The 19,398-nt window shown below is 38.6% G+C and overlaps 1 protein-coding gene across 1 annotated transcript in view; it reads right to left on the reverse strand.

Moving 5' to 3' along the window:
* Positions 1–1,970: 1,970 nt before the first annotated feature.
* LOC100554962 (monoacylglycerol/Diacylglycerol O-acyltransferase) overlaps positions 1,971–19,398 on the reverse strand; it is a 56,649-nt gene continuing 39,221 nt past the window's right edge. Inside the window, exons 2-7 of the mRNA XM_016995656.2 lie at positions 8,835–9,160; positions 8,154–8,315; positions 7,439–7,641; positions 5,303–5,363; positions 4,339–4,478; positions 1,971–2,278 (exon numbers count right to left, since the gene is read on the reverse strand). Of these exons, the coding sequence (XP_016851145.2) occupies positions 2,174–2,278; positions 4,339–4,478; positions 5,303–5,363; positions 7,439–7,641; positions 8,154–8,315; positions 8,835–9,159 (996 nt within the window). The 5' untranslated portion in view covers position 9,160 and the 3' untranslated portion in view covers positions 1,971–2,173. The remainder of the gene's footprint in view (positions 2,279–4,338; positions 4,479–5,302; positions 5,364–7,438; positions 7,642–8,153; positions 8,316–8,834; positions 9,161–19,398) is intronic.

Here is a 19,398-nt window from a genome sequence, read left to right on the forward strand (position 1 = left end):
TTTCAGAACTTAGTCAAGGCAAACCATCCAAAGTCCCTCCATTTTCCCCTGGTCGATCAGAAATCAGTCCAGCTTCAATCTGGGTCCTCATCAGGGCCGGCCGGAGATAAATTTAAATATTAAGCGGGGGTGCTGATAAGCGCCCCCTGCCGGCCCCGCCTCCTGTGCCCTGGCCCCGCCTCCCGCCCAGCGTGCCCTGGCCCCGCCTCCCACGCTCCGTGGGAGGTGGGGCCAGGGCACGCTGGGTGGGAGGCGGGACCAGGGTTGGCCCCGCCTCCCATGCTATTCACCCTGGCCCCGTCTCCCACGCAGCATGGGAGGCGGGGCCAGGGTTGGAAAGAGGGAGCCTTCGCCGCCCGGGGAGGGGAGGATGGGATCCCTCCTCCCCTTCCCGGGCGGCGAAAGAGAGAGGCTTCGCCGCCCGGGGAGGGGAGGATGGGATCCCTCCTCCCCTTGCCGGGCGGCGAAAGAGAGAGGCTTCGCCGCCCGGGGAAGGGAGGATGGGATCCCTCCTCCCCTTCCCGGGCGGCGAAAGAGAGAGGCTTTGCCTCCCGGGGAGGGGAGGATGGGATGCCTCCTCCCCTTCCTGGGCGGCAAAAGAGGGAGCCTGGGCAAGGCCAGTCAGGCCACAAGGCCAGGGCGCACTGGTCGGGCACTGGTCGGGCGGCGGGGCACCGTCAGAGCGGTGCCCCGCCTCCCGCCCAGCCTGAGGCGGCAGCGTCACGTGGCCTCCATGGTGGGACCGGCCCTGGTCCTCATTGGACATTATGAGTAGACAAAGTCTCTTCCTCAATGAAAAAATATACAGTTTTGATTGGTAGACTTGGAACAAGAGTCATTTGGAAAGGCCTGCCCGGAAAGGGCATGGGTGACCAAAAATATGGTGTCTATATTTAACCTATCCCTAACAGTTAAACTGTTCAGATTTAAGGCTAGGCTTTTGTGGGCACACATTTCCACTTCTCCTTGGGATTAGTCCAGTAAGAGGTTAACTAATCCCCTCCTGACTGTGTAGTTTCCGGCTGGACTGCTGGAACTTTGCACAGAATTACCAACATGCATTCTAAATTCTAAATTGTTAAGCAATGTCATAAGTTAGAAAAGGAAGATATGTAAAACTTGATTGGAATGGCTCTGGACTTACTATGCGACATGGCAAAAGGATTGTCAAATGAACAATCATTAGCGATGTCTCCTAAATATGCTTGCACTAACTTATTGGTTAGTTGCTAAGGTGCCTTGAGCAAACAGACTAAGTTTGTCACCACTCAGAAATAGTTATTTCACAGGAAGACAGTCTTGTGGAAGTGAACTTTGCATATCACTGGCCATTATTATATATATAGACAGACATCTATCCAAAGGATCCTTTCTTAGCAAATGTCTGGTGGAACTCCTTTCAATCGCAGTGAACATGACCAGTGGTGGGTGCTATTTCTGGAGCAACAACAGGTTGAGGAAAGCTTATTTTTTTTGAAAACTAGATGGTACAGAGGGCACCATCTAGCCTACTTTCTTTTCCCCAAATCCTGCTTTTCAGAAATGCACAAGCATGGTATGAACAGGCAGCTTGAATTTTAAACTCCCATCCGATATATAAGCATTATATAAGCATTATATGGCGTAGTGGACTAAGTGACTTGAAGGTTGGGTTGCTGACCTGAAAGTTGCCAGGTTCGAATCCCACCCGGGGAGAGTGCAGATGAGCTCCCTCTATCAGCTCCAGCTCCATGCAGGAACATGAGAGAAGCCTCCCACAAGGATGGTAAAAACATCAAAACATCCGGGCATCCCCTGGGCAACATCCTTGCAGACGGCCAATTCTCTCACTCCAGAAGTGACTCAAGTTGCTCCTGACATGAAAAAAAAATCTGATTTCAATAACAAGGAAAAGTTCACAAAATACAATGATTTACCTTCTTTATGGTGTTGTTTGACTATTTATGACATATTTATTGAGAACATGAAAGTGAAATTCACAACCATTTATTTAAAATATACACATTCAGACAAATCATATAGCAGAATATTCTATTGTGTATTCTATTTTATAAAATGCCTAAGGAAAATAGATATTTTAAAATGTTACGTTAAAAACAGCAACATACAAGAGCTATTTAGAGAAAGGAATGTGTCATAGAAAAACCCATTTATGAGATATACGGTATAAAGTCTAGTTATTCTTGTGGTGCTTATCAAAACGTTCAGATAACGCTCTTAATATATTTCCTGGTCTTTTTTGGTATTTATCACGAAGACTTTCAATTGCAATCTTGGCCTGAAAAAAAAGGAAAGTATATATTACTGTTCATTGTGATCTTTTAGACTTTTCTTTGTTTTAGGAGTAGGAATTTAGGAGGAAATTGTGATTCTGGGGGAACCCTGCTACATTTGCATCTGGTTATGTGTTGGCTTTCAACTCAACCAATTTCTTCTCTCCCCCAATAATGGCCAGGGCAGTGGCAGTTAGGATTTCATCTGCTTCTGACTTGGTATGCTGGAACTCTGCCTGTCTTTTCTGTCTCCTTATCTCCCCCTTTTAGGGAGTGTGGGGCATTTTCATTCCAAATACTGTAAATTAAATTATATAAGAGTACAGCAGAGGATAGTGTCAGCCTCATACATCCCATGGAGGGTCAATGTGGGAATGTGGACCTTGACCAGTAGTAGATGTCTCACCTGGATATTCGTCACTGCTAAGTAATTTTCACTGAAGTATGTGTGAGCTGTATATCTTCTTTCCTCTTCACAATTCAAATTTTGTCACACAATACCATGTTATCTATTATTTGCCGTAATGCCCTTTGAATAGGTTTTACTTATGTGATTTACTTATGTGCTTTTCTTATAATGTGATCTGCTATTTATTCCATGCAGAAATAACATAACTCTGATATTCTCTTGTGGAGTAAGGTTTTGTAGGAAGTAATTTAGAGTAGCGTGTAGGTGTATTGATATATTTTTGGCTATGAAAATAATGGCTGAGTATTCCATATCTGGAAATCTGAAATCCAAAGTGCTCCAAAATCTCAGCTAGCCCAAATGATTGGTTGAAATAATGACTCTTTCACTTTCTGATGTTTCACTGCACATAAACTTAATATGTGTAACAAAGTGTGATTTTTTTAGTTTACAGATGTCATGTTTAATTGCATTTTAAAAGGGTCAATATTTCAGTTACTCTGCACTCATGAGTTGGTTGCCATGGAGAAGTGGGCAGAGCCAACTGCCGTTTTGGTGGAGAAGTGCAGGTTTGAAAAAGAAGCAGTTAGTCTGTGCCCTGATGAGGTACAGTGAAGACTGATCCTCAGTTGAAAGGATCAGGAGACTCAAATGCTTATTTTTGAGTCAATTTAAAATAAGTTTGGTGACTTATTTTAAGGTAGTCTGTCTCCTGATGAGGAACAGATAATCTGTGATTGTAATTCACAGGGTGACTGCAGTTTAGAGCAGTAAAGAAAGAAGTGACATTTTAAGAAGTTTGAAACACCTCATTCTAGCCTTGCAACTGTTAACCAAAGTGCCTCTAAAGAGAAAGTTACTGTAACCATTAAGCTTTGTTCCAGAATAAACGTGTTATTGTTCTTTTAAACATCCCAGCTTCTGTCATATATATTACCATCAAAAACAAACAAGAAGAAAGAAGAAAAATAAAATTTAAAAGGTCTCCTCTCTAAGTAGCTAGTGGCTATATCTTCCCATAGTGGTGGCAAGCGTGGATAATCCCCTTTACATCTGGTGGTCGCATTATAAACATCTTTACACTGGTGGCAGCGGTTATAATATAATAATATAATTAAATAAACATCCAACATCTCTTCTCCGCAATATGATATAATAAATTACATAACATCCAGTGTATAATAACCCTCCCACCATCTCCAACGGACGCTCTGATGCCAGAGCAGAGAGGGAGCCAGCAAAGACAGTCTCCATCTTGTCTCCTTGCTCCAGCTGAAGGCCCCTCCTACCAGTAACATGCTGTGTGTGTGTGTGTGTGTGTGTGTGTGTATATATGTGTGTGTGTGTGTGTGTATGTGTATACACATGCACACACGCGCACACGCACACACATGAATATATATAATATTAATATTAATAATAATATTATGTTGTAATACAATGTAATAATAATTATAATTCACTATTATAATTGTATATTTATATTACATGCAATATTACTAATAATATTGCAATATAGTTGTATAATATAATATATTGTATGTATATATACTTGTAAACCGCCCTGAGTCCCCTTCGGGGTGAGAAGGGCGGTATATAAATGTCGTAAAAAAAAAAAAATGGAAACCAAAAGTTTTGAGCGCAGAATTAGCTTACCTTTTCGGCCAGTTCCTTTGCACTTAGATTTGGGTCATATGGTATGGGTTCTCCAATATATGTACGCAATTTGACAGGAAATCCTCCGTATAATGGAAGTACTAGAAACTTAATTCGTTCATATAGACATTTCAGCAGCCCTACAGTTGTTATAGAGACAAAATGTTTTCCTATTGGCATGGAAAACTTTATGTACATATAGGCAGTTTTATCAGAGTTCTACTTAATGTTTGCTATCTATTGATCTTGTTCTGGGTGATTTTTCCTCTCCTTGTAGCCATCTGTTCCCAGTTAAATTTAAATTTGGAAATTCTCTGAATTAACTTATCAAGCAGGCAGGAAACAACATGGGCTGGAAGAAGAGAATCCTATCACACCAGCACAATCACACAACTTTGTGCAATACACAAGACTGATGTTATACTAATACAAGATGGCCTGAGAAAATGCAACAACATAGACAGTTTATTTATTTATTTTGTGTCAAAAGCATTGCATAAATAAGTATAAACATAGACAGTTTCACTATACTATTGTACTGTTTATATCTAAAACATAATATTGTTTAATTGATTTTATGTGTTGTATATCACCTTAGGAGTCCTTAGGAGACTGCCTACTTTAAATCATCCAATAAACCAGGAAAATTGTTAGCATACAAATTGAGGAAGGAAAAGCAAAAAATTTAATTGTTAAGATACAGTACAATAATAAAATATTAATGGATCATATCAATATTCAACAGGTTTTTCAACACTATTACAGTAATTTATATAAGGCTGACCATATATCTCTGGAAGACAGTTACATAACTCAGCAAAAGTTGTCAAAATTACTGAAACACAAAAGCAATTGATCAATTGATCCCAGTCAATAATAATACATCATATATTCACAGTTGCTTTACAGAGTATGTGCCATATAGACTTGAGACCAATAAAATAGATTGAGGAAATAAGCTCACATGTTTTTCCAACTGTCCTGTATGCTTCACGAAGATTTTGTGTAAACATAGGGATGATGGGCTAAATTTAGGGGAAGAAATGAAAAGAAAGAGTGAAAGGCATTTATTAAGTATTTCTACTCAGTTCCTTGCCAAATTTTGGGCATTTTTAATTTCAGCAATCTGTAGCTTCAAGCTTTGGCTTGCAGAGTCAAGATAGCTCTATGCAAGTATTAGAACAGATGATGTTGTATAATTAATGTTTTAAGTGCTTAAGAACCACACAGTAACATAAAAGAGATGCACATTGTTCTTTTAAAAATAGCTTCTTTCAGTGTTATGTCCTAATTTTGAGAAAAGCAACACAACTTCATGTATTACTTCATTTTATTCTGGCAAAGAGTGATAATTGATTGGTTCGTTTTTAATGTGTAGCTATAAAGAGACCTACTATTATGATAATCTCACATAAAATATACTACAATAGCTGAGCCTTACCTTTGCTTTTATAATATGAATTAAAATTATTATTTTTAAAAATGAATTAAGAATTCCTAATTAATGACTTCATCATATTGAGATCATTGCTGCGGGGGACAGCGGGGGGATGGACACATAGGGCAGTGGGGCAAATTATGAGGCAGCCGGGCTAATTTTTCGCCCATTGTCCCACATCAGCTGCACCACCTGCTTGCCCATCACTACCTGCTTGCTTGGAAAGCTATGCTTTCCGGCATGATCTCACATTGTCCCCATGATTCTCTACCTCAACACAGATAGTCTCCCGTTGTTCAGGTTTCCCCCTTCTACCACGCTTGATGCAGAAGGCATGGAGCTTTGCCATAAGTAGACATTCATTGTGGGATAGATTGGTGGGCTCCATGCCAGCTGCATTTAAGAAGTGTTGTAGAACAGGTAATTCATCTAATGCGATGAAGTCCTAAGTCTCATTGAATAATGACAATTATCATATTCAAATATGATATTTTGATGCCTTTTCCTGATCATATCCAACACTATCTCTAACCGGAACTTCTGAAGGAAATCAAATTTAAAGAATACAAATCTGTATGTTACTCCTGATTCCACAAAAATAATAATTTAAAATTGTTACTTATAACATTAGTGATTCAGGTGACTTATTCCAGCTCACTCTTGCAATTTTTGAGCCATATACACTTGACAGGAGCTGAAGGAAACTTAAAACATCTAACTGATGTTATTCAAAAGACAAACTGGGTTTAAGAGTATATGTATACTTTATTCTATGCAATTGCCCAATGCATTTCATCCAATAAATATTTGCATGCTGTCATCACTTTTTTATTTAAGAAAGCTCATCGAAGTTCATATAAATAATTTTTGGGCAAAATTATATTTGTCTAATTTGTGGACTAATACCCAGTCTCTTTTACACGCAGCCCTATAAACTTAACAAACAGTTTTCCACTCATGCCAAACATTAACATTTTTGTATTGGAGTATTGTTATAACATCCCCATCACAGAAGCAGATCTGATTTTCAGACCATGTGATCCATTTAACCTTTGACTAAACAGAAATCTTTCTTGTCTTACTTGGCACTCACCGACTATTTTTTCTATTGGCTATGTCAATGAGCATTGTTTTATTCCATCCAACGTGTGTTTTGCCATTTTCTCCAGTTGTATAGTGATTCCTAAGCTCAGAAGATGATCTCTGCCTGTTTTCTTTCCCCCTCATTTCCAGACATTTCGGAAACAATTTATTAACCAGACATGAGGGATGCAGGGAGGAAATCCTCCTGTGTCATGTGATGGGCTCCGCCATACAAATACTATATTACAAGTGTTTTTAAATGGGGGTAGTCTGTGTGGGATAACTCACTAGAGCATTATCATTCCCCTTTATTGCTCTGTAATTCTGGGATGACCAGATCTTCGACAGAGAGCTCTAGGATCCTATTAGATGACAAATCCCAGGGTCCCATAGGATGCAGTTGTGACGTGGAATCATGACTAAAGTGCCTCTGGAGTCTTCCAGAAGTGGCAATTCATGATGTATCTTTAATTAGAAATAGGACAGTTTAAGGGGAGAAGGGCCACAAGAACAAACACATTTCATTTACTCCAATTTATTTAATGTGGACAATATACATATTGAAAATAGACCACTTACCACTTTGGCATCTAAAGCGACCTGAGAAAAACCTGTGCCGGAACCCCATACAAGATTGTAGTATTCATCACTAAAGTTTCCTTCTCTAAGTCCTCCAGGTGCAATTCCTAGAAGATAGCCTTTCTTCAGCATTTCAACGCAATTAGCTTTTGTGCCAAGTGTACAACCCACCACATCAAGGATCAGTTTTACTCCTGTAAACACTGATGAAGGAAAAAATTGAAACATAAATATTTCTATCTCAACTCAACTAATGCTTTAAATAAGTGGTTCTCAACTTTCCTAATACCACAATCCTTTAATACAGTTCCTCATGTGGTGACTCCCAACCATAAAATTATTTTTGTTGCTACTTTATAACTGCAATTTTGCTACTGTTACGAATCATAATGTAAATATCTGATATTGCAGAATGTATTTTCATTCACTGGAGCAAATTTGGCACAAATACCCGATACGCCCAAATTTGAATACTGGTGGGGTTGGGGGGGGGGGGTTGATTTTGTCATTTTGGAAAAGATATATACTTTGCACAGTTTTCTGCAGAAGTCACCCACTGAACTGACTAAAGCTGCCCCTGGCATGAAGTTAGATCAGGAGTTAGGTAAACCACTGCAAAACAGCTCATTCTTTTTGTATGTAGTACTTTGGCTGAACTGGGTAACACTTGGGTAATTTGAAAAAAGCTAACATTAAATGTATATTTTAATCTTACCTGGTAGATACATGCCATGGTGAACCACAGAACGGAGGAATCTTCCTTTCTGTACATACAGTCTAGCTACTAAAAAGATATAGTCTAGAACAAAAGCTCCATGGTAATAGACAATAATTCCTGGACCTTTTGGTAGATTTTCCATGCCAATAACCTCATAACCTGAAATGATGACAATGTATAAAAGGTTAATATTAATAACATATCAATAACAAAACTCAAATTTTCAAATTAGCGATAACATTCTTGCATATTAACTTCAAAGAAGTATCCAGAAGTATTTTTCTTTGACTTCTATCCTGAAAAGCAACTTGTTTATAGCTTGGACAAATATAAGTCACAGGAGTTCTATATTTGTCCATTGTGATATGCACATATCTTTCTGTTGGAGGAGCCGAGACAAAAAAATAACCTATAGAAAAGTCTTCACTAGGCCCTCATCTGTAGCAACCTTCTTGAAGAAAATTATCCAAATTCTCACATGCATTATTGTCTAGTCACCTCATCACACAAGGGATTTTTGGCCCCTATCTTACAAGAGATTATTCTAGAGCTCCGTTCCTAGTGAACAATGGCTATTCTTGTCCTTGTACTTCATTCAAGGTTTTAAATCTATGTTTTGTGATTAAACTGGTTTAAAACAAACTGCAGCCATTTTTACTTAACCAGACACTTGCTTACCATGCCATATCTTTCCAAGTGTGTCCACAAAATATCCAATCCATTGCTTTGGTTTTTGCCATAATGGATCATAAATGCCTCCGCTTATGTTATGTTTTTTCTTGTAAACATATAGAACAAATGTGGTAAAACAGTTTACCAAAAATATCAAGCAATATATGTGATATAACAACATGGGAAGCACTAATATCCACAAAGGGTTAAGCATATAGCTCACATATTCTTCCAGATCTTCAAAACCAGTCCAGTTTTTCAGCATATGTATTAACAAAGTTGAATTTTGAAGCCAAGAAGTATCTGATGTGGATGCTGCCATTTGACACATGCTAAGAAGAAAAATAAAATGAATTCTGATTAGGCATGTGAAAAAATGTGCTTCATGACATTTTTTGGGGAAAAAAATAGAGGACAAAAGGTATTACAGCATTAAATCAATATCCCATGGTGTTCCAGCAGCCTGGAATAGCAACAGTTTACCAGAATTCATAGACTCATGCAGCTGGAAGAAACCAAAAGGCCCATGCAGTCCAATCCCCTGCCGTGCAGGAAAAGCACAATTAAAGCATCCTTGACAGATGGCCACCCAGCCTTTGCTTAAAAGCATCTGAAGAAGGAGATCCACCACACTTTGAGCAGAGAGTTCCACTTTTTCAGTCAGTAAGTTCTTCCTAATGTTCTGGTGGAACCTTCTTTCCTGTAATTTAAACCCATTGCTCTGAGCCCTAGCATCCAGGGCAGCAGAAAGCAAGGCTGCTCCCTTCTCTTTGCACCATTGGTGCCATAGTACCTGAGATGCCTCAGCAGTGTGAAGTTGCATTTCTGATTGGGTGGCATAACTCCACCGTTCCACTGTACTATTTCTCCCTTTAAGGTTCACGTGCAAGGTTTTACGGATAAATGGTTTAAGTATTTTATATTGTATTGTTTTAAATGTATTTATTGTATTATGCTAAACTGTTTAATTGTTTTAATTGCTTATGTTTTATCTTTTGTATTGTATATTGGCATTGAATCTTGCCAGACTGTGAGCCGCCCTGAGTCCCTTCAGGTGAGAAGGCGGCATAGAAATGATGGAAATAAATAAATAAATAAATTTATTTTTATTTCTCAAAATATACTTTGTCACTGCAAACTATAAGGTTAAAAACTTTTTAAAAGTCAATTTTTAGCAAGGGGACAATATAAAATGCTGCCACAGAAGCACCAGGACCTTATTGCATCAGATAAGTCCCAGGAATGTGCCTATCAATGTCTAGGAACAGTTTCATCATCACTGAGAGATGGAAGACCGAGAATTGATATCACACAATGTCTGGCAGTAAGTATTGGTTTTCACCTCTGTGTGATAATGTCTAAAGTTTATCACCTGAATGATTGCCCCACAGGTTGCATTTATGTTCATATAACATTTCCTATTTTAAATTCCATGGCCCTTTAAAATTTGAAACAGCAATACAAATGGAAAGTCCAATTGTTCCTAAACTAGTCACAATGTTAAGCTAGTTTTGCAGATAGATAAAATGAATGAAAAAAAAAAGTTCAGTGGCATATTTAGGCTTCTAAGATCCAAGCTACTGTGGTGACTAATTAAAAAAGCGATTTTTCAGTAGTGAAGGAGATCAAAATGAAAACATTGCTCTTGTTTTCTTATGACTGGGAAAAGAGTGCCATCATGGGGATCATTAGGAAATGAATCAAAGTGAAAATACCAGCAATACCTTTATATAAATAAATAGTGCAAACACATTTGGAATATGGCATATATATCCAGTGATTCCACCTTTGCTTCTTGGAAAACAGAAGCAAAATGATCAAGGGACTGGAATAATTTCGTATGAAGAAGACAACCATTGTTTAAAGGCTATTTGATTAGAAAGAAGTGAGGCGGGAAGACTGGATAGAGTTGCATTGAATCTCACTTTCAGAGAAAGGCAGTATATAAATTCCTATAAATGTAAGCATGACTTGGAGAAAAAAGAAATATAAACTCTTCCCCTTCTGTTAATAATAACAAACAGCCAGTTGTTTAAATTAAATGATTATCTACTTGCAATAATCTAAATCCAGGTAAGCCAAATTCCAAGAGAATTAAGCACAAAGGGAAAATTTTCCTCATATAACCCATAATTAAACAACAGAAATGGTTTCAGTATGAAGTGATCACTGCCTCATTCCACAGATCACGTTTACAATTCTGCAGTTTAGAGAAGACATTTTGGAAAGTAGAATATTCCTCATTTTTTATATGAAAACTGCTATATACATACAGAAACACAGACATGTATGTATGTGTGTTGTCTGTGTATAGTGCCATGCATGATGATGATTTAAACATTTCCACTGTTAATGTTCAAAATGCTAATATCCTTGCATTTTTAAAAATGATTAGATCAAAAGAATTTTTAAATAAAAAGTATCCTTTAATTTATATACACTTAGCAGCGAGCAAGTCAAACTTCTTCACACTCACTGTCCCTGGAAATCCTGTGCTTCAGTTGACTCCAGTCACCTCTTCTGAAGGTGTTTTGTTCATTGTATTCAGCTTTCTCCCTTGCCACTCCCAAAGTAAAAAGGGTGGTTCACTTGACTCTTACATCTGTCATGCCTGTTTAAATTGCTACATATATTTAAATTCTGAGCCAAATAACCATTGCTAAACCATCATGGATTTTTGTTACACCCAATTTTACAGGAACACCTACACTCTGGCTTTACCAATTTGTGATCTCTTCCTCAGACCTGCTATCTGACTTCTACCATCTACCTTCTTGCTGATAGTAATAATCACCCATTCTTAGAGTTGCTGTTACTTCAGGAAACAAAACATATTACAGGTAAATAGCTGCAACTCAGACACCCAAACTGGATTTTTTGGTTTCACTATGCGGGTGACTGGTGTCATGGGAAAAGGTTAGGTCCACTGCATTGTGGTCCAGATTCAAATCACTATAGCTTAGAAACACATTCCCCCATCCTGTTCACAGCTTAATTTTAGAAAAATATATGGTTAGGATAAGTGTACATTCAGACATAAGTGAGAGTTGTTGCAGGTGAGTGCAGTCATCCTTCTTATTCAATATCTACATCTAGTAAACATGGCAAATTTTTCATTATGTCCCATTCACATTCTGGCAATAACAATTAATGGGTGTAGACAGCTCTGTGGGGCCCAGGGTTAATTTACTCACTCCAACTTAATGCACCCTTGATGGTGTTCTCATGTAGCTCTATCTTCATAGGAGTCCTCCCCAAAATGTTAATCATAATTTATATTCTGTCATCTTCCCTTCCCTTCCAAAAGATAAATTCCTCTCCCCCACTGTTGTCTCATCCCCATTCTTAACTATGTGTTGTTTGTAGAACAACGTCACATAACTGTGAATAGTCCTAAGAGGTTGTCCATCCTGAAAGCTGCGAAAGCCATGCCTTGCATCCCTTTCTTTTAGGTCAAAATTGGCAGGTATTTAAGGGTGGATTTGGTGGCCTCCTCTGCAAAAACAAACAAACGAATGGGACCAAAAGTCTCTGGGTTATCATGTCTAAATACAGAAGTAGACTTGTTGAGGAAGACTATCTTTGTTGTGCTCTTGCAAGGACTGCCCAGAGAATTTCTTATCTGGAGAGAAAGAAGCAATCTCAACCTTTGCACTGACTTTGGCTTTTTATGCATAGAATCATAGAATCATAGAGTTGGAAGAGACCTCATGGGTCATACAGTCCAACCCCCTGCCAGGAAGTAGGAAAACCATACTCAAAGCACCCCCAATAGATGACCATCCAATCCTCTGCATCAAAGCCTCCAAAGAAGGAGACTCCACCAGAGTCTGGGAAAGAGAGTTCCACAGCTGGACAGATCTCATAGTTAGGAAGTTCTTCCTCATGTTCAGGTGGAATCTCCTTTCCTGTAGTTTGAAGCCATTTGTGCCGTTGTGCCTGGCGCTATAATTCTTAGCAAAAGAGGCATGGACGTGACATTTCCCCCCCAGGGGATTGCTTCTTGCCCTCCTTTAGGAAAGCTGGAACTCCCAAGGATCAAAACACTGTAGATAACTCAAAACTGGTTTTATTGTTTACAAAAAGTTATCCTTTTAAGGCAATAAGCTGGAAGTTTCAAAGGGGTAAAGGAAAATATACATTACAGTCTCTGGTTGTTTTGGGTCCAAGGAGCTTTGCAGCTGAGAAGCTTTTCTGGGTCCTTCTTTCTCAATGGCTGTGAATGCCGAAGCAATCCTCAATCCCGGTCCAAATGGCCTATGTTTGAAGACATAGCCTTCCTCTGGTGCCAAAGAACCGATTTGAAGGTGCTTGAGACTTCTCAACGTCATCCAGGTTGGTCTGAACATGAAGCATAAGTCTCAAGGGTAAGAACCTCAGAATTGGTGCTGAGAGGTAACTTAATCAAGGGCTTTTAGAGCCAGGTCTCTCTCTCACATCCATCTGATAGAAAGCTTGATGGTGGAATGAAAAAGGAAACACTGTCCTACTCCAGGAAGAGGTGGAGCCAAACAATTGAGCTGAGGGAGCAATATAACTGGTGCAAACAACATTGATTGACAGCTATAAATAATCAATCAATCCAACTATATTTACAGGGTAAAAAGGCAAAATCAGGCATGATACAACAATTCAAATCTTGCAACTTACAGTTCCACATATAGATGGCCCCACTCGCGCCATCACACCATTGTTCCACATCCTAGTCTCCAGGGCAGACACCTCCAAGCTTGCACCTTCCTCCCTATGACTTCCCCTTACATATTTATACATGGCTATCATGTCTCCTCTCAGCCTTCTCTTCTGCAGACTAAACATGCCCAGCTCTTGAAGCCGCTCCTCATAGGGCTTGTTCTCCAGACCCTTGATCATTTTAGTCACCTTCTCTGGAGACATTCCAACTTGTCAACATCTCCCTTCAGTTGCGGTACCCAGAATTGGACACAGTATTCCAGGTATGGTCTGACCAAGGCAGAATGGAGGGGTAGCATGACTTCCTTGGATCTAGATGCTATACCTCTATTTATGCAGGCCAAAATCCCATTGGCTTTTTTGCCACCGCATCACATTGTAGGCTCATGTTTAACTTGTTGTCCACAAGGACTCAAAGATCTTTTTCACATGTACTGCTGTCGAGCCAGGTGTCCCCCATTCTGTATCTTTGCATTTCATTTTTTCTGCCTAAGTGGAGTATCTTGCATTTGTCCCCCATTCTGTATCCAGAGCCGGCCCTAGGTATTTTTCAATTGTAGGCGAAAAGAATTTTGGCGCCCCCCCCCAAACCAATCACTGAAAAATAAAAGCGTTGGATAAGCGAAAATGTTGGATAATAAGGAAAGATTAAGGAAAAGCCTATTAAACATCAAATTACATTATGATTTTACAAATTAAGCATCAAAACATCATGTTTTACAACAAATCAATAGAAAAAGCAGTTCAATACATGGTAATGTTATGTAGGAATTACTATACAGTAGAGTCTCACTTATCCAACACTCGCTTATCCAACGTTCTGGATTATCCAACACATTTTTGTAGTCAATGTTTTCAATATATTGTGATATTTTGGTGCTAAATTCATAAATACAGTAATTACTACATAGCATTACTGTGTATTGAACAACTTTTTCTGCCAAATTTGTTGTCTAACATGATGTTTTGGTGCTTCATTTGGTTTAAAATTATAACTTAATTTGATGTTTAATAGGCTTTTCTTTAATGCCTCCTTATTATCCAACATATTCGCTTATCCAACATTCTGCCGGCCCGTTTATATTGGATAAGTGAGACTCTACTGTATTTGCAAATTTAGCACTAAATATTGAACAGGGATATAGGGCAGTGTGGACTTAGATAACCCAGATAGCCCTCAGTATTAAAAAAAACTCTAAAATCAGGACAATAAATAAAGAACAACACTCTGAAAACAGAGGAAATCCAGACAGTAAACAATCAGGGACAGCTAACACCTCCTAAAAAAAAGATTCTCCCAGGCAAGAAGAAGGCAGGCCTTGAAGCCACAGGGCCATTAAATGCTAATCAAGGTGATTAATTACAACATTCACACCTACAGTAGAGTCTCACTTATCCAAGCTAAATGGGTCGGCAGAAGCTTGGACAAGCGAATATCTTGGATAATAAGGAGGGATTAAGAAAAAGCCTATTAAACATCAAATTAGGTTATGATTTTACAAATTAAGCACCAAAACTTCATGTTATACAACAAATTTGACAGAAAAAGTAGTTCAATACGCAGTAATGTTATGTTGTAATTACTGTATTTACGAATTTAGCACCAAAATATCACGATATTTTGAAAACATTGACTACAAAAATGGCTTGGATTATCCAGAGGCTTGGATAAGCGAGGCTTGGATTAGTGAGACTCTACTGTACTTCAAAGAAGAGTTCTTTCTCCCACCCTGGACCTTCTACAGATATATAAACCCCACATACCTAGCTTCCAAGTTCCGACAGACCTCACAATCTCTGAAGGCCCCAAAGGTGGGCTCACGTGGTGCGAAGGTGGGATTGCGCCGGCCGGAAGGCCCAGCGCGGGCACCGGGAGGTCCGAAGGAGAAGGAGGTGGAGAGTGGCGCCCTCCTCCCAGGATGATGGCGCCCCCTGGGCGATGGCGCCACAGGCAAGTGCCTAGTTCGCCTTATGGTTGGACCGCCTCTGTCTGTATCTTTGCATTTCACTTTTTTCTGCCTAAGTGGAATATCTTGCATTTGTCCCTGTTGAACTTCATTTTGTTTTGGCTCATCTCTCTAATCTGTAAAGATTGTTTTGAATTCTGCTCCTGTCTTCTGGAGTATTTACTATTCCTCTCAATTTGGTGTCATTTGCAAACCTGATGGTCATGCCTTCTAACCCTCCATCTAAGTAATTAATAAAGGTGTTTAACAGAACCCAGCGCAGTATGGAACCCTGCGGCACTCCACTTGTGACTTCTTTCCAGGATGAAGAAGACGCATTGGTGAGTACCCTCTGGGTTTGTTCACTTTGCATACTGTCGCAAAATGTAGCAATGTAGTTTACTGTTGTTATATTAAGACTGTTACCCATGTTACATCATGCTTCAAGACAAAATTTCATTTATTTGTAATTAGAAATAAATATTTCACAATATAATTACAGGTTGTTTTTGTTTTGTGATTAATCACTATGCTTTAATTATGTTCAATTTGTAACAATCAAAATATATCCTGCATATTAGATGCAGTCACAACAGTAACAACATTAAAGTTATGAAGTAGCAATGAAAATAGTTTTATGGTTGGGGTCACCACAACATGAGGAACTGTATTAAAGGGTCGTGGCATTAGGAAGGTTGAGAACCACTGAACTAAACTGTGTTGGGCCAATCTGATACAACCTGCAAGTGTGTTTCCTTTAGACTTTCCATCTAAGGAGTTAAATGTATAGATTTACTGAATCTTTTTTGGATTATAGTATGGTAAGTTGTCTCTGTTCAGTTCAAGGGAACAAATTGTACAGATGTGATGGAAACAGAATGCTTGCTGAAGAATAGTGATGTACATTTCTCCTTTTATCTTTCCCATCCCTTAGGAGTTGGAAAATATTTTATTCTTCGTGCTGCTCTGTAGACAGTAAGATATAGTATTTCAATTTGCTTGCTTCTCAGAGGAAGGCCAAACCTTTTCTGAAAAATTTCTGAAGAATGAGAAGAGGGAAATACCCAGAAAACACTTGCTCCAGAGTGACAGTGCTATTGCTATTTCCACTGTGTCTTATGTGAATCCATTAGGTGGCACTGTAACTTTCTATTTTTTTTCTTAGATCTGATTTTTTTTTCTTAATCCTGCCTCCTACATCTAAAGCGTGTGTGTACTCCATGCTATCCAAAAGTCAGACAATTTTTTGCATGAACAAGTGATTGAACAGGCATTTTGCCCCTGGCAGAAAATAAGTCCCATTGTGCTTGGAACTGAATTATAGCATTCAAATACCAATATCCGAAGCCTATGTGTTTACCATGAGCCAAGAGCATTTTTTCTAGCCTAACCTACATCATACGGTCAGGAAAAAATAATATATTTTGCTTAGTTGCTGGGGCACTCAGCAGAAAACATCAACTTCTTTTAAGGCAGAACAGAAATAAAGGAAAGGAATAGTGATCCATCTCAGTGAGCTTTTGTTTGCAATTTGGCCTTATGTTTTCTTATAAAGGATGTTTTCTGGAAATGGGAAAAGTTGCACCAAAAGCCATGTGATGTATTTTAGGATGTGGGCCCAGTCTACTTAATGAGTAAACTTTACATTAGCTTTTATATTATATTTGTATTACAGCTGTATAATAAATAATTAGTATAGGTAAGACTAAAACTGATGGAACTGCAGTGCAAGACTACTTTCTTGCCTTCCTGAAGGATCAAACCAGGAGAAATTCTCATCCAAAAGAAGAGGAATAAAAGGCAATCTTGACAAAAACAGAGCCCCCACCCATTTCAACTGGTTTTCAGGGCATTAATCAGGAGAAGACAAAAAAAATTGGTTTTAAAGCAGGGAAGAAACCATTAGCTGTCTGTGCACCATAAAACACCCATTCAGCATTCACATACCAGGTTGGTTAAAGAACTGTATGTCTTGATTTGTGATGTTGTTTGTGGGTGGAGGAAGCAAACCACTGCTGACTTTGGTTATGTCAAGAGAAGTGAGAGCTGAATCAGACAATAATAGCCTACTTATTAGCTATTTTCTTCTTTCCTTTTTAAGACTAGCAGAAACAGGCATGGATCAGAATCATTGTATAAAGTAAGTGATGGGACTGTGGTGAGATCCCCTGCTGTTGACCAGTTTCCTTGTCAAAAGCAGAGGATGCTTTTATCTTAGGGAGGTGGCAGGCCAATAATGGGGTGTGCACAACATTGTCTGATAGGAGCTTTCACCAAAGGTAACCATCCTGCTTCAATGCCAATTTTCCACCTTTATCAGATGAAGTTTTTAATTTTTAAATGACAGCTGAAAAGGAGATGAAAAGTCAAGTTTATCTTTTTGTATCTGTTCTTTATCCTTTGTTCTTTCCTTGTTCTTCCTCTGTTTTCTGTTTTTCTAATTATTTTTTTCCTTTTTAATTGCTGAGTTGGTATTCAGTGGTGGACGGGGTCAAGACAAAGGGGGGAGGCATCCACAGCTATAAGGCTATCATTTAATTTAATTATTAAAATAGTAAATTTTAATAATGCCAATGTCAAATTTAGTTGCATACGATAATAATATTGGAACTTCTATTTTTAAGCTACTAAAAGGTCATTAATATTTTAATATATTATCTAATGTTAAAGGGGACCCTTTTAATATATCATCTAATATTTCAGGGAACCCACTTACTATCTGACACTCTGGGAAATCCACCACTGTTGGCATTGATCTATTTTAAGTATGTTTTAATATTTTAATAAAATATTTAAAATGTGTTTTCTTGTCATAACTTATTCTGTTACCTGGCATCCCATTTTAGATTAGATTAATTTTGAGTGCTACAAGATAGGCCCAGTGGGTGTTCGCTTGAGGATAAATGGATCTCAGAACATGGAAGACATCTGAATAGTTTTAACCAGTATGGGGCCAAATCACAGGTGTCATCCTTTGCTGTTCAAGGAGTATGTTGTATAACACATGTACATAAACCTACACACATCAACACATACATGTGGGGAAAATAAAAGGAAATGTTGTAGAGGAATGTATTTGATTTTCTTCAGATCTATAGATATATTATTTGAGTGGCTTGATTAATAAGAAAAGACTTGCCATATAGACCTGCTGATTGTTGAGGTTTGGACACCCAAGTTGCTTCTTTCTCATGCTCATCGCGAAATGAAAACAAGAACAACAACATGTAACTCTTTGACCTATTTATTCAGCACAGTGGAGAATGTTGCAGTCAGGAGAAAAATATAATTTATTAAGAGATGTTTGGCTCAGAATCACAAATCTAAGTATGGAAAGAGGGGCATGCTAGCTGTGATCCAGTAAGCTATTCTGCAACAGTGGGAAATATATGCCATGCTGCTATAGGTATAAATTGATTTATGGTTAGATAGCTCCAGGTATTCATTATATTCCATTAATATTTTGTAACTGTGAACTTAACCTGTCAGCCAAGTTTATATGTCTCATTGTTCCTTCTGATAAAAGTCTCTGGTTAATCATATGTTTTCCTTTTATGTCAAACTGGAATACTATAATTATGAGTGTGTAAACAGGCCAGAACCCCAAACCATCATTTAAAATTAATAGAGGTAGAAATCAGAATTCTGATCTATTCCAAAATTGGAAACTTTATGACACCAGGTACAACGGTTGATCCCAACCACCGACCTCCTGGCTACATCACGATATAACTTTGCTGCCACCAATCTAATTGTATTGGTCTATGATCACACCATTCACTCTTCCCTGTCCCACTGGCCCACCAACCACCAGAGTCAGTTCTCAGAGCCACCCAAAAATGAAGGGAAACTCCGACTTAAAGAGTGATGGCTATTATGCAGACAGGCCCCCTTCCTATATTGAAGCACAGAAAGACATGCTTGTACTCTTG

Source organism: Anolis carolinensis, chromosome 4, assembly GCF_035594765.1.
Source record: "Anolis carolinensis isolate JA03-04 chromosome 4, rAnoCar3.1.pri, whole genome shotgun sequence".
Classification (NCBI taxonomy): domain Eukaryota; kingdom Metazoa; phylum Chordata; class Lepidosauria; order Squamata; family Dactyloidae; genus Anolis; species Anolis carolinensis.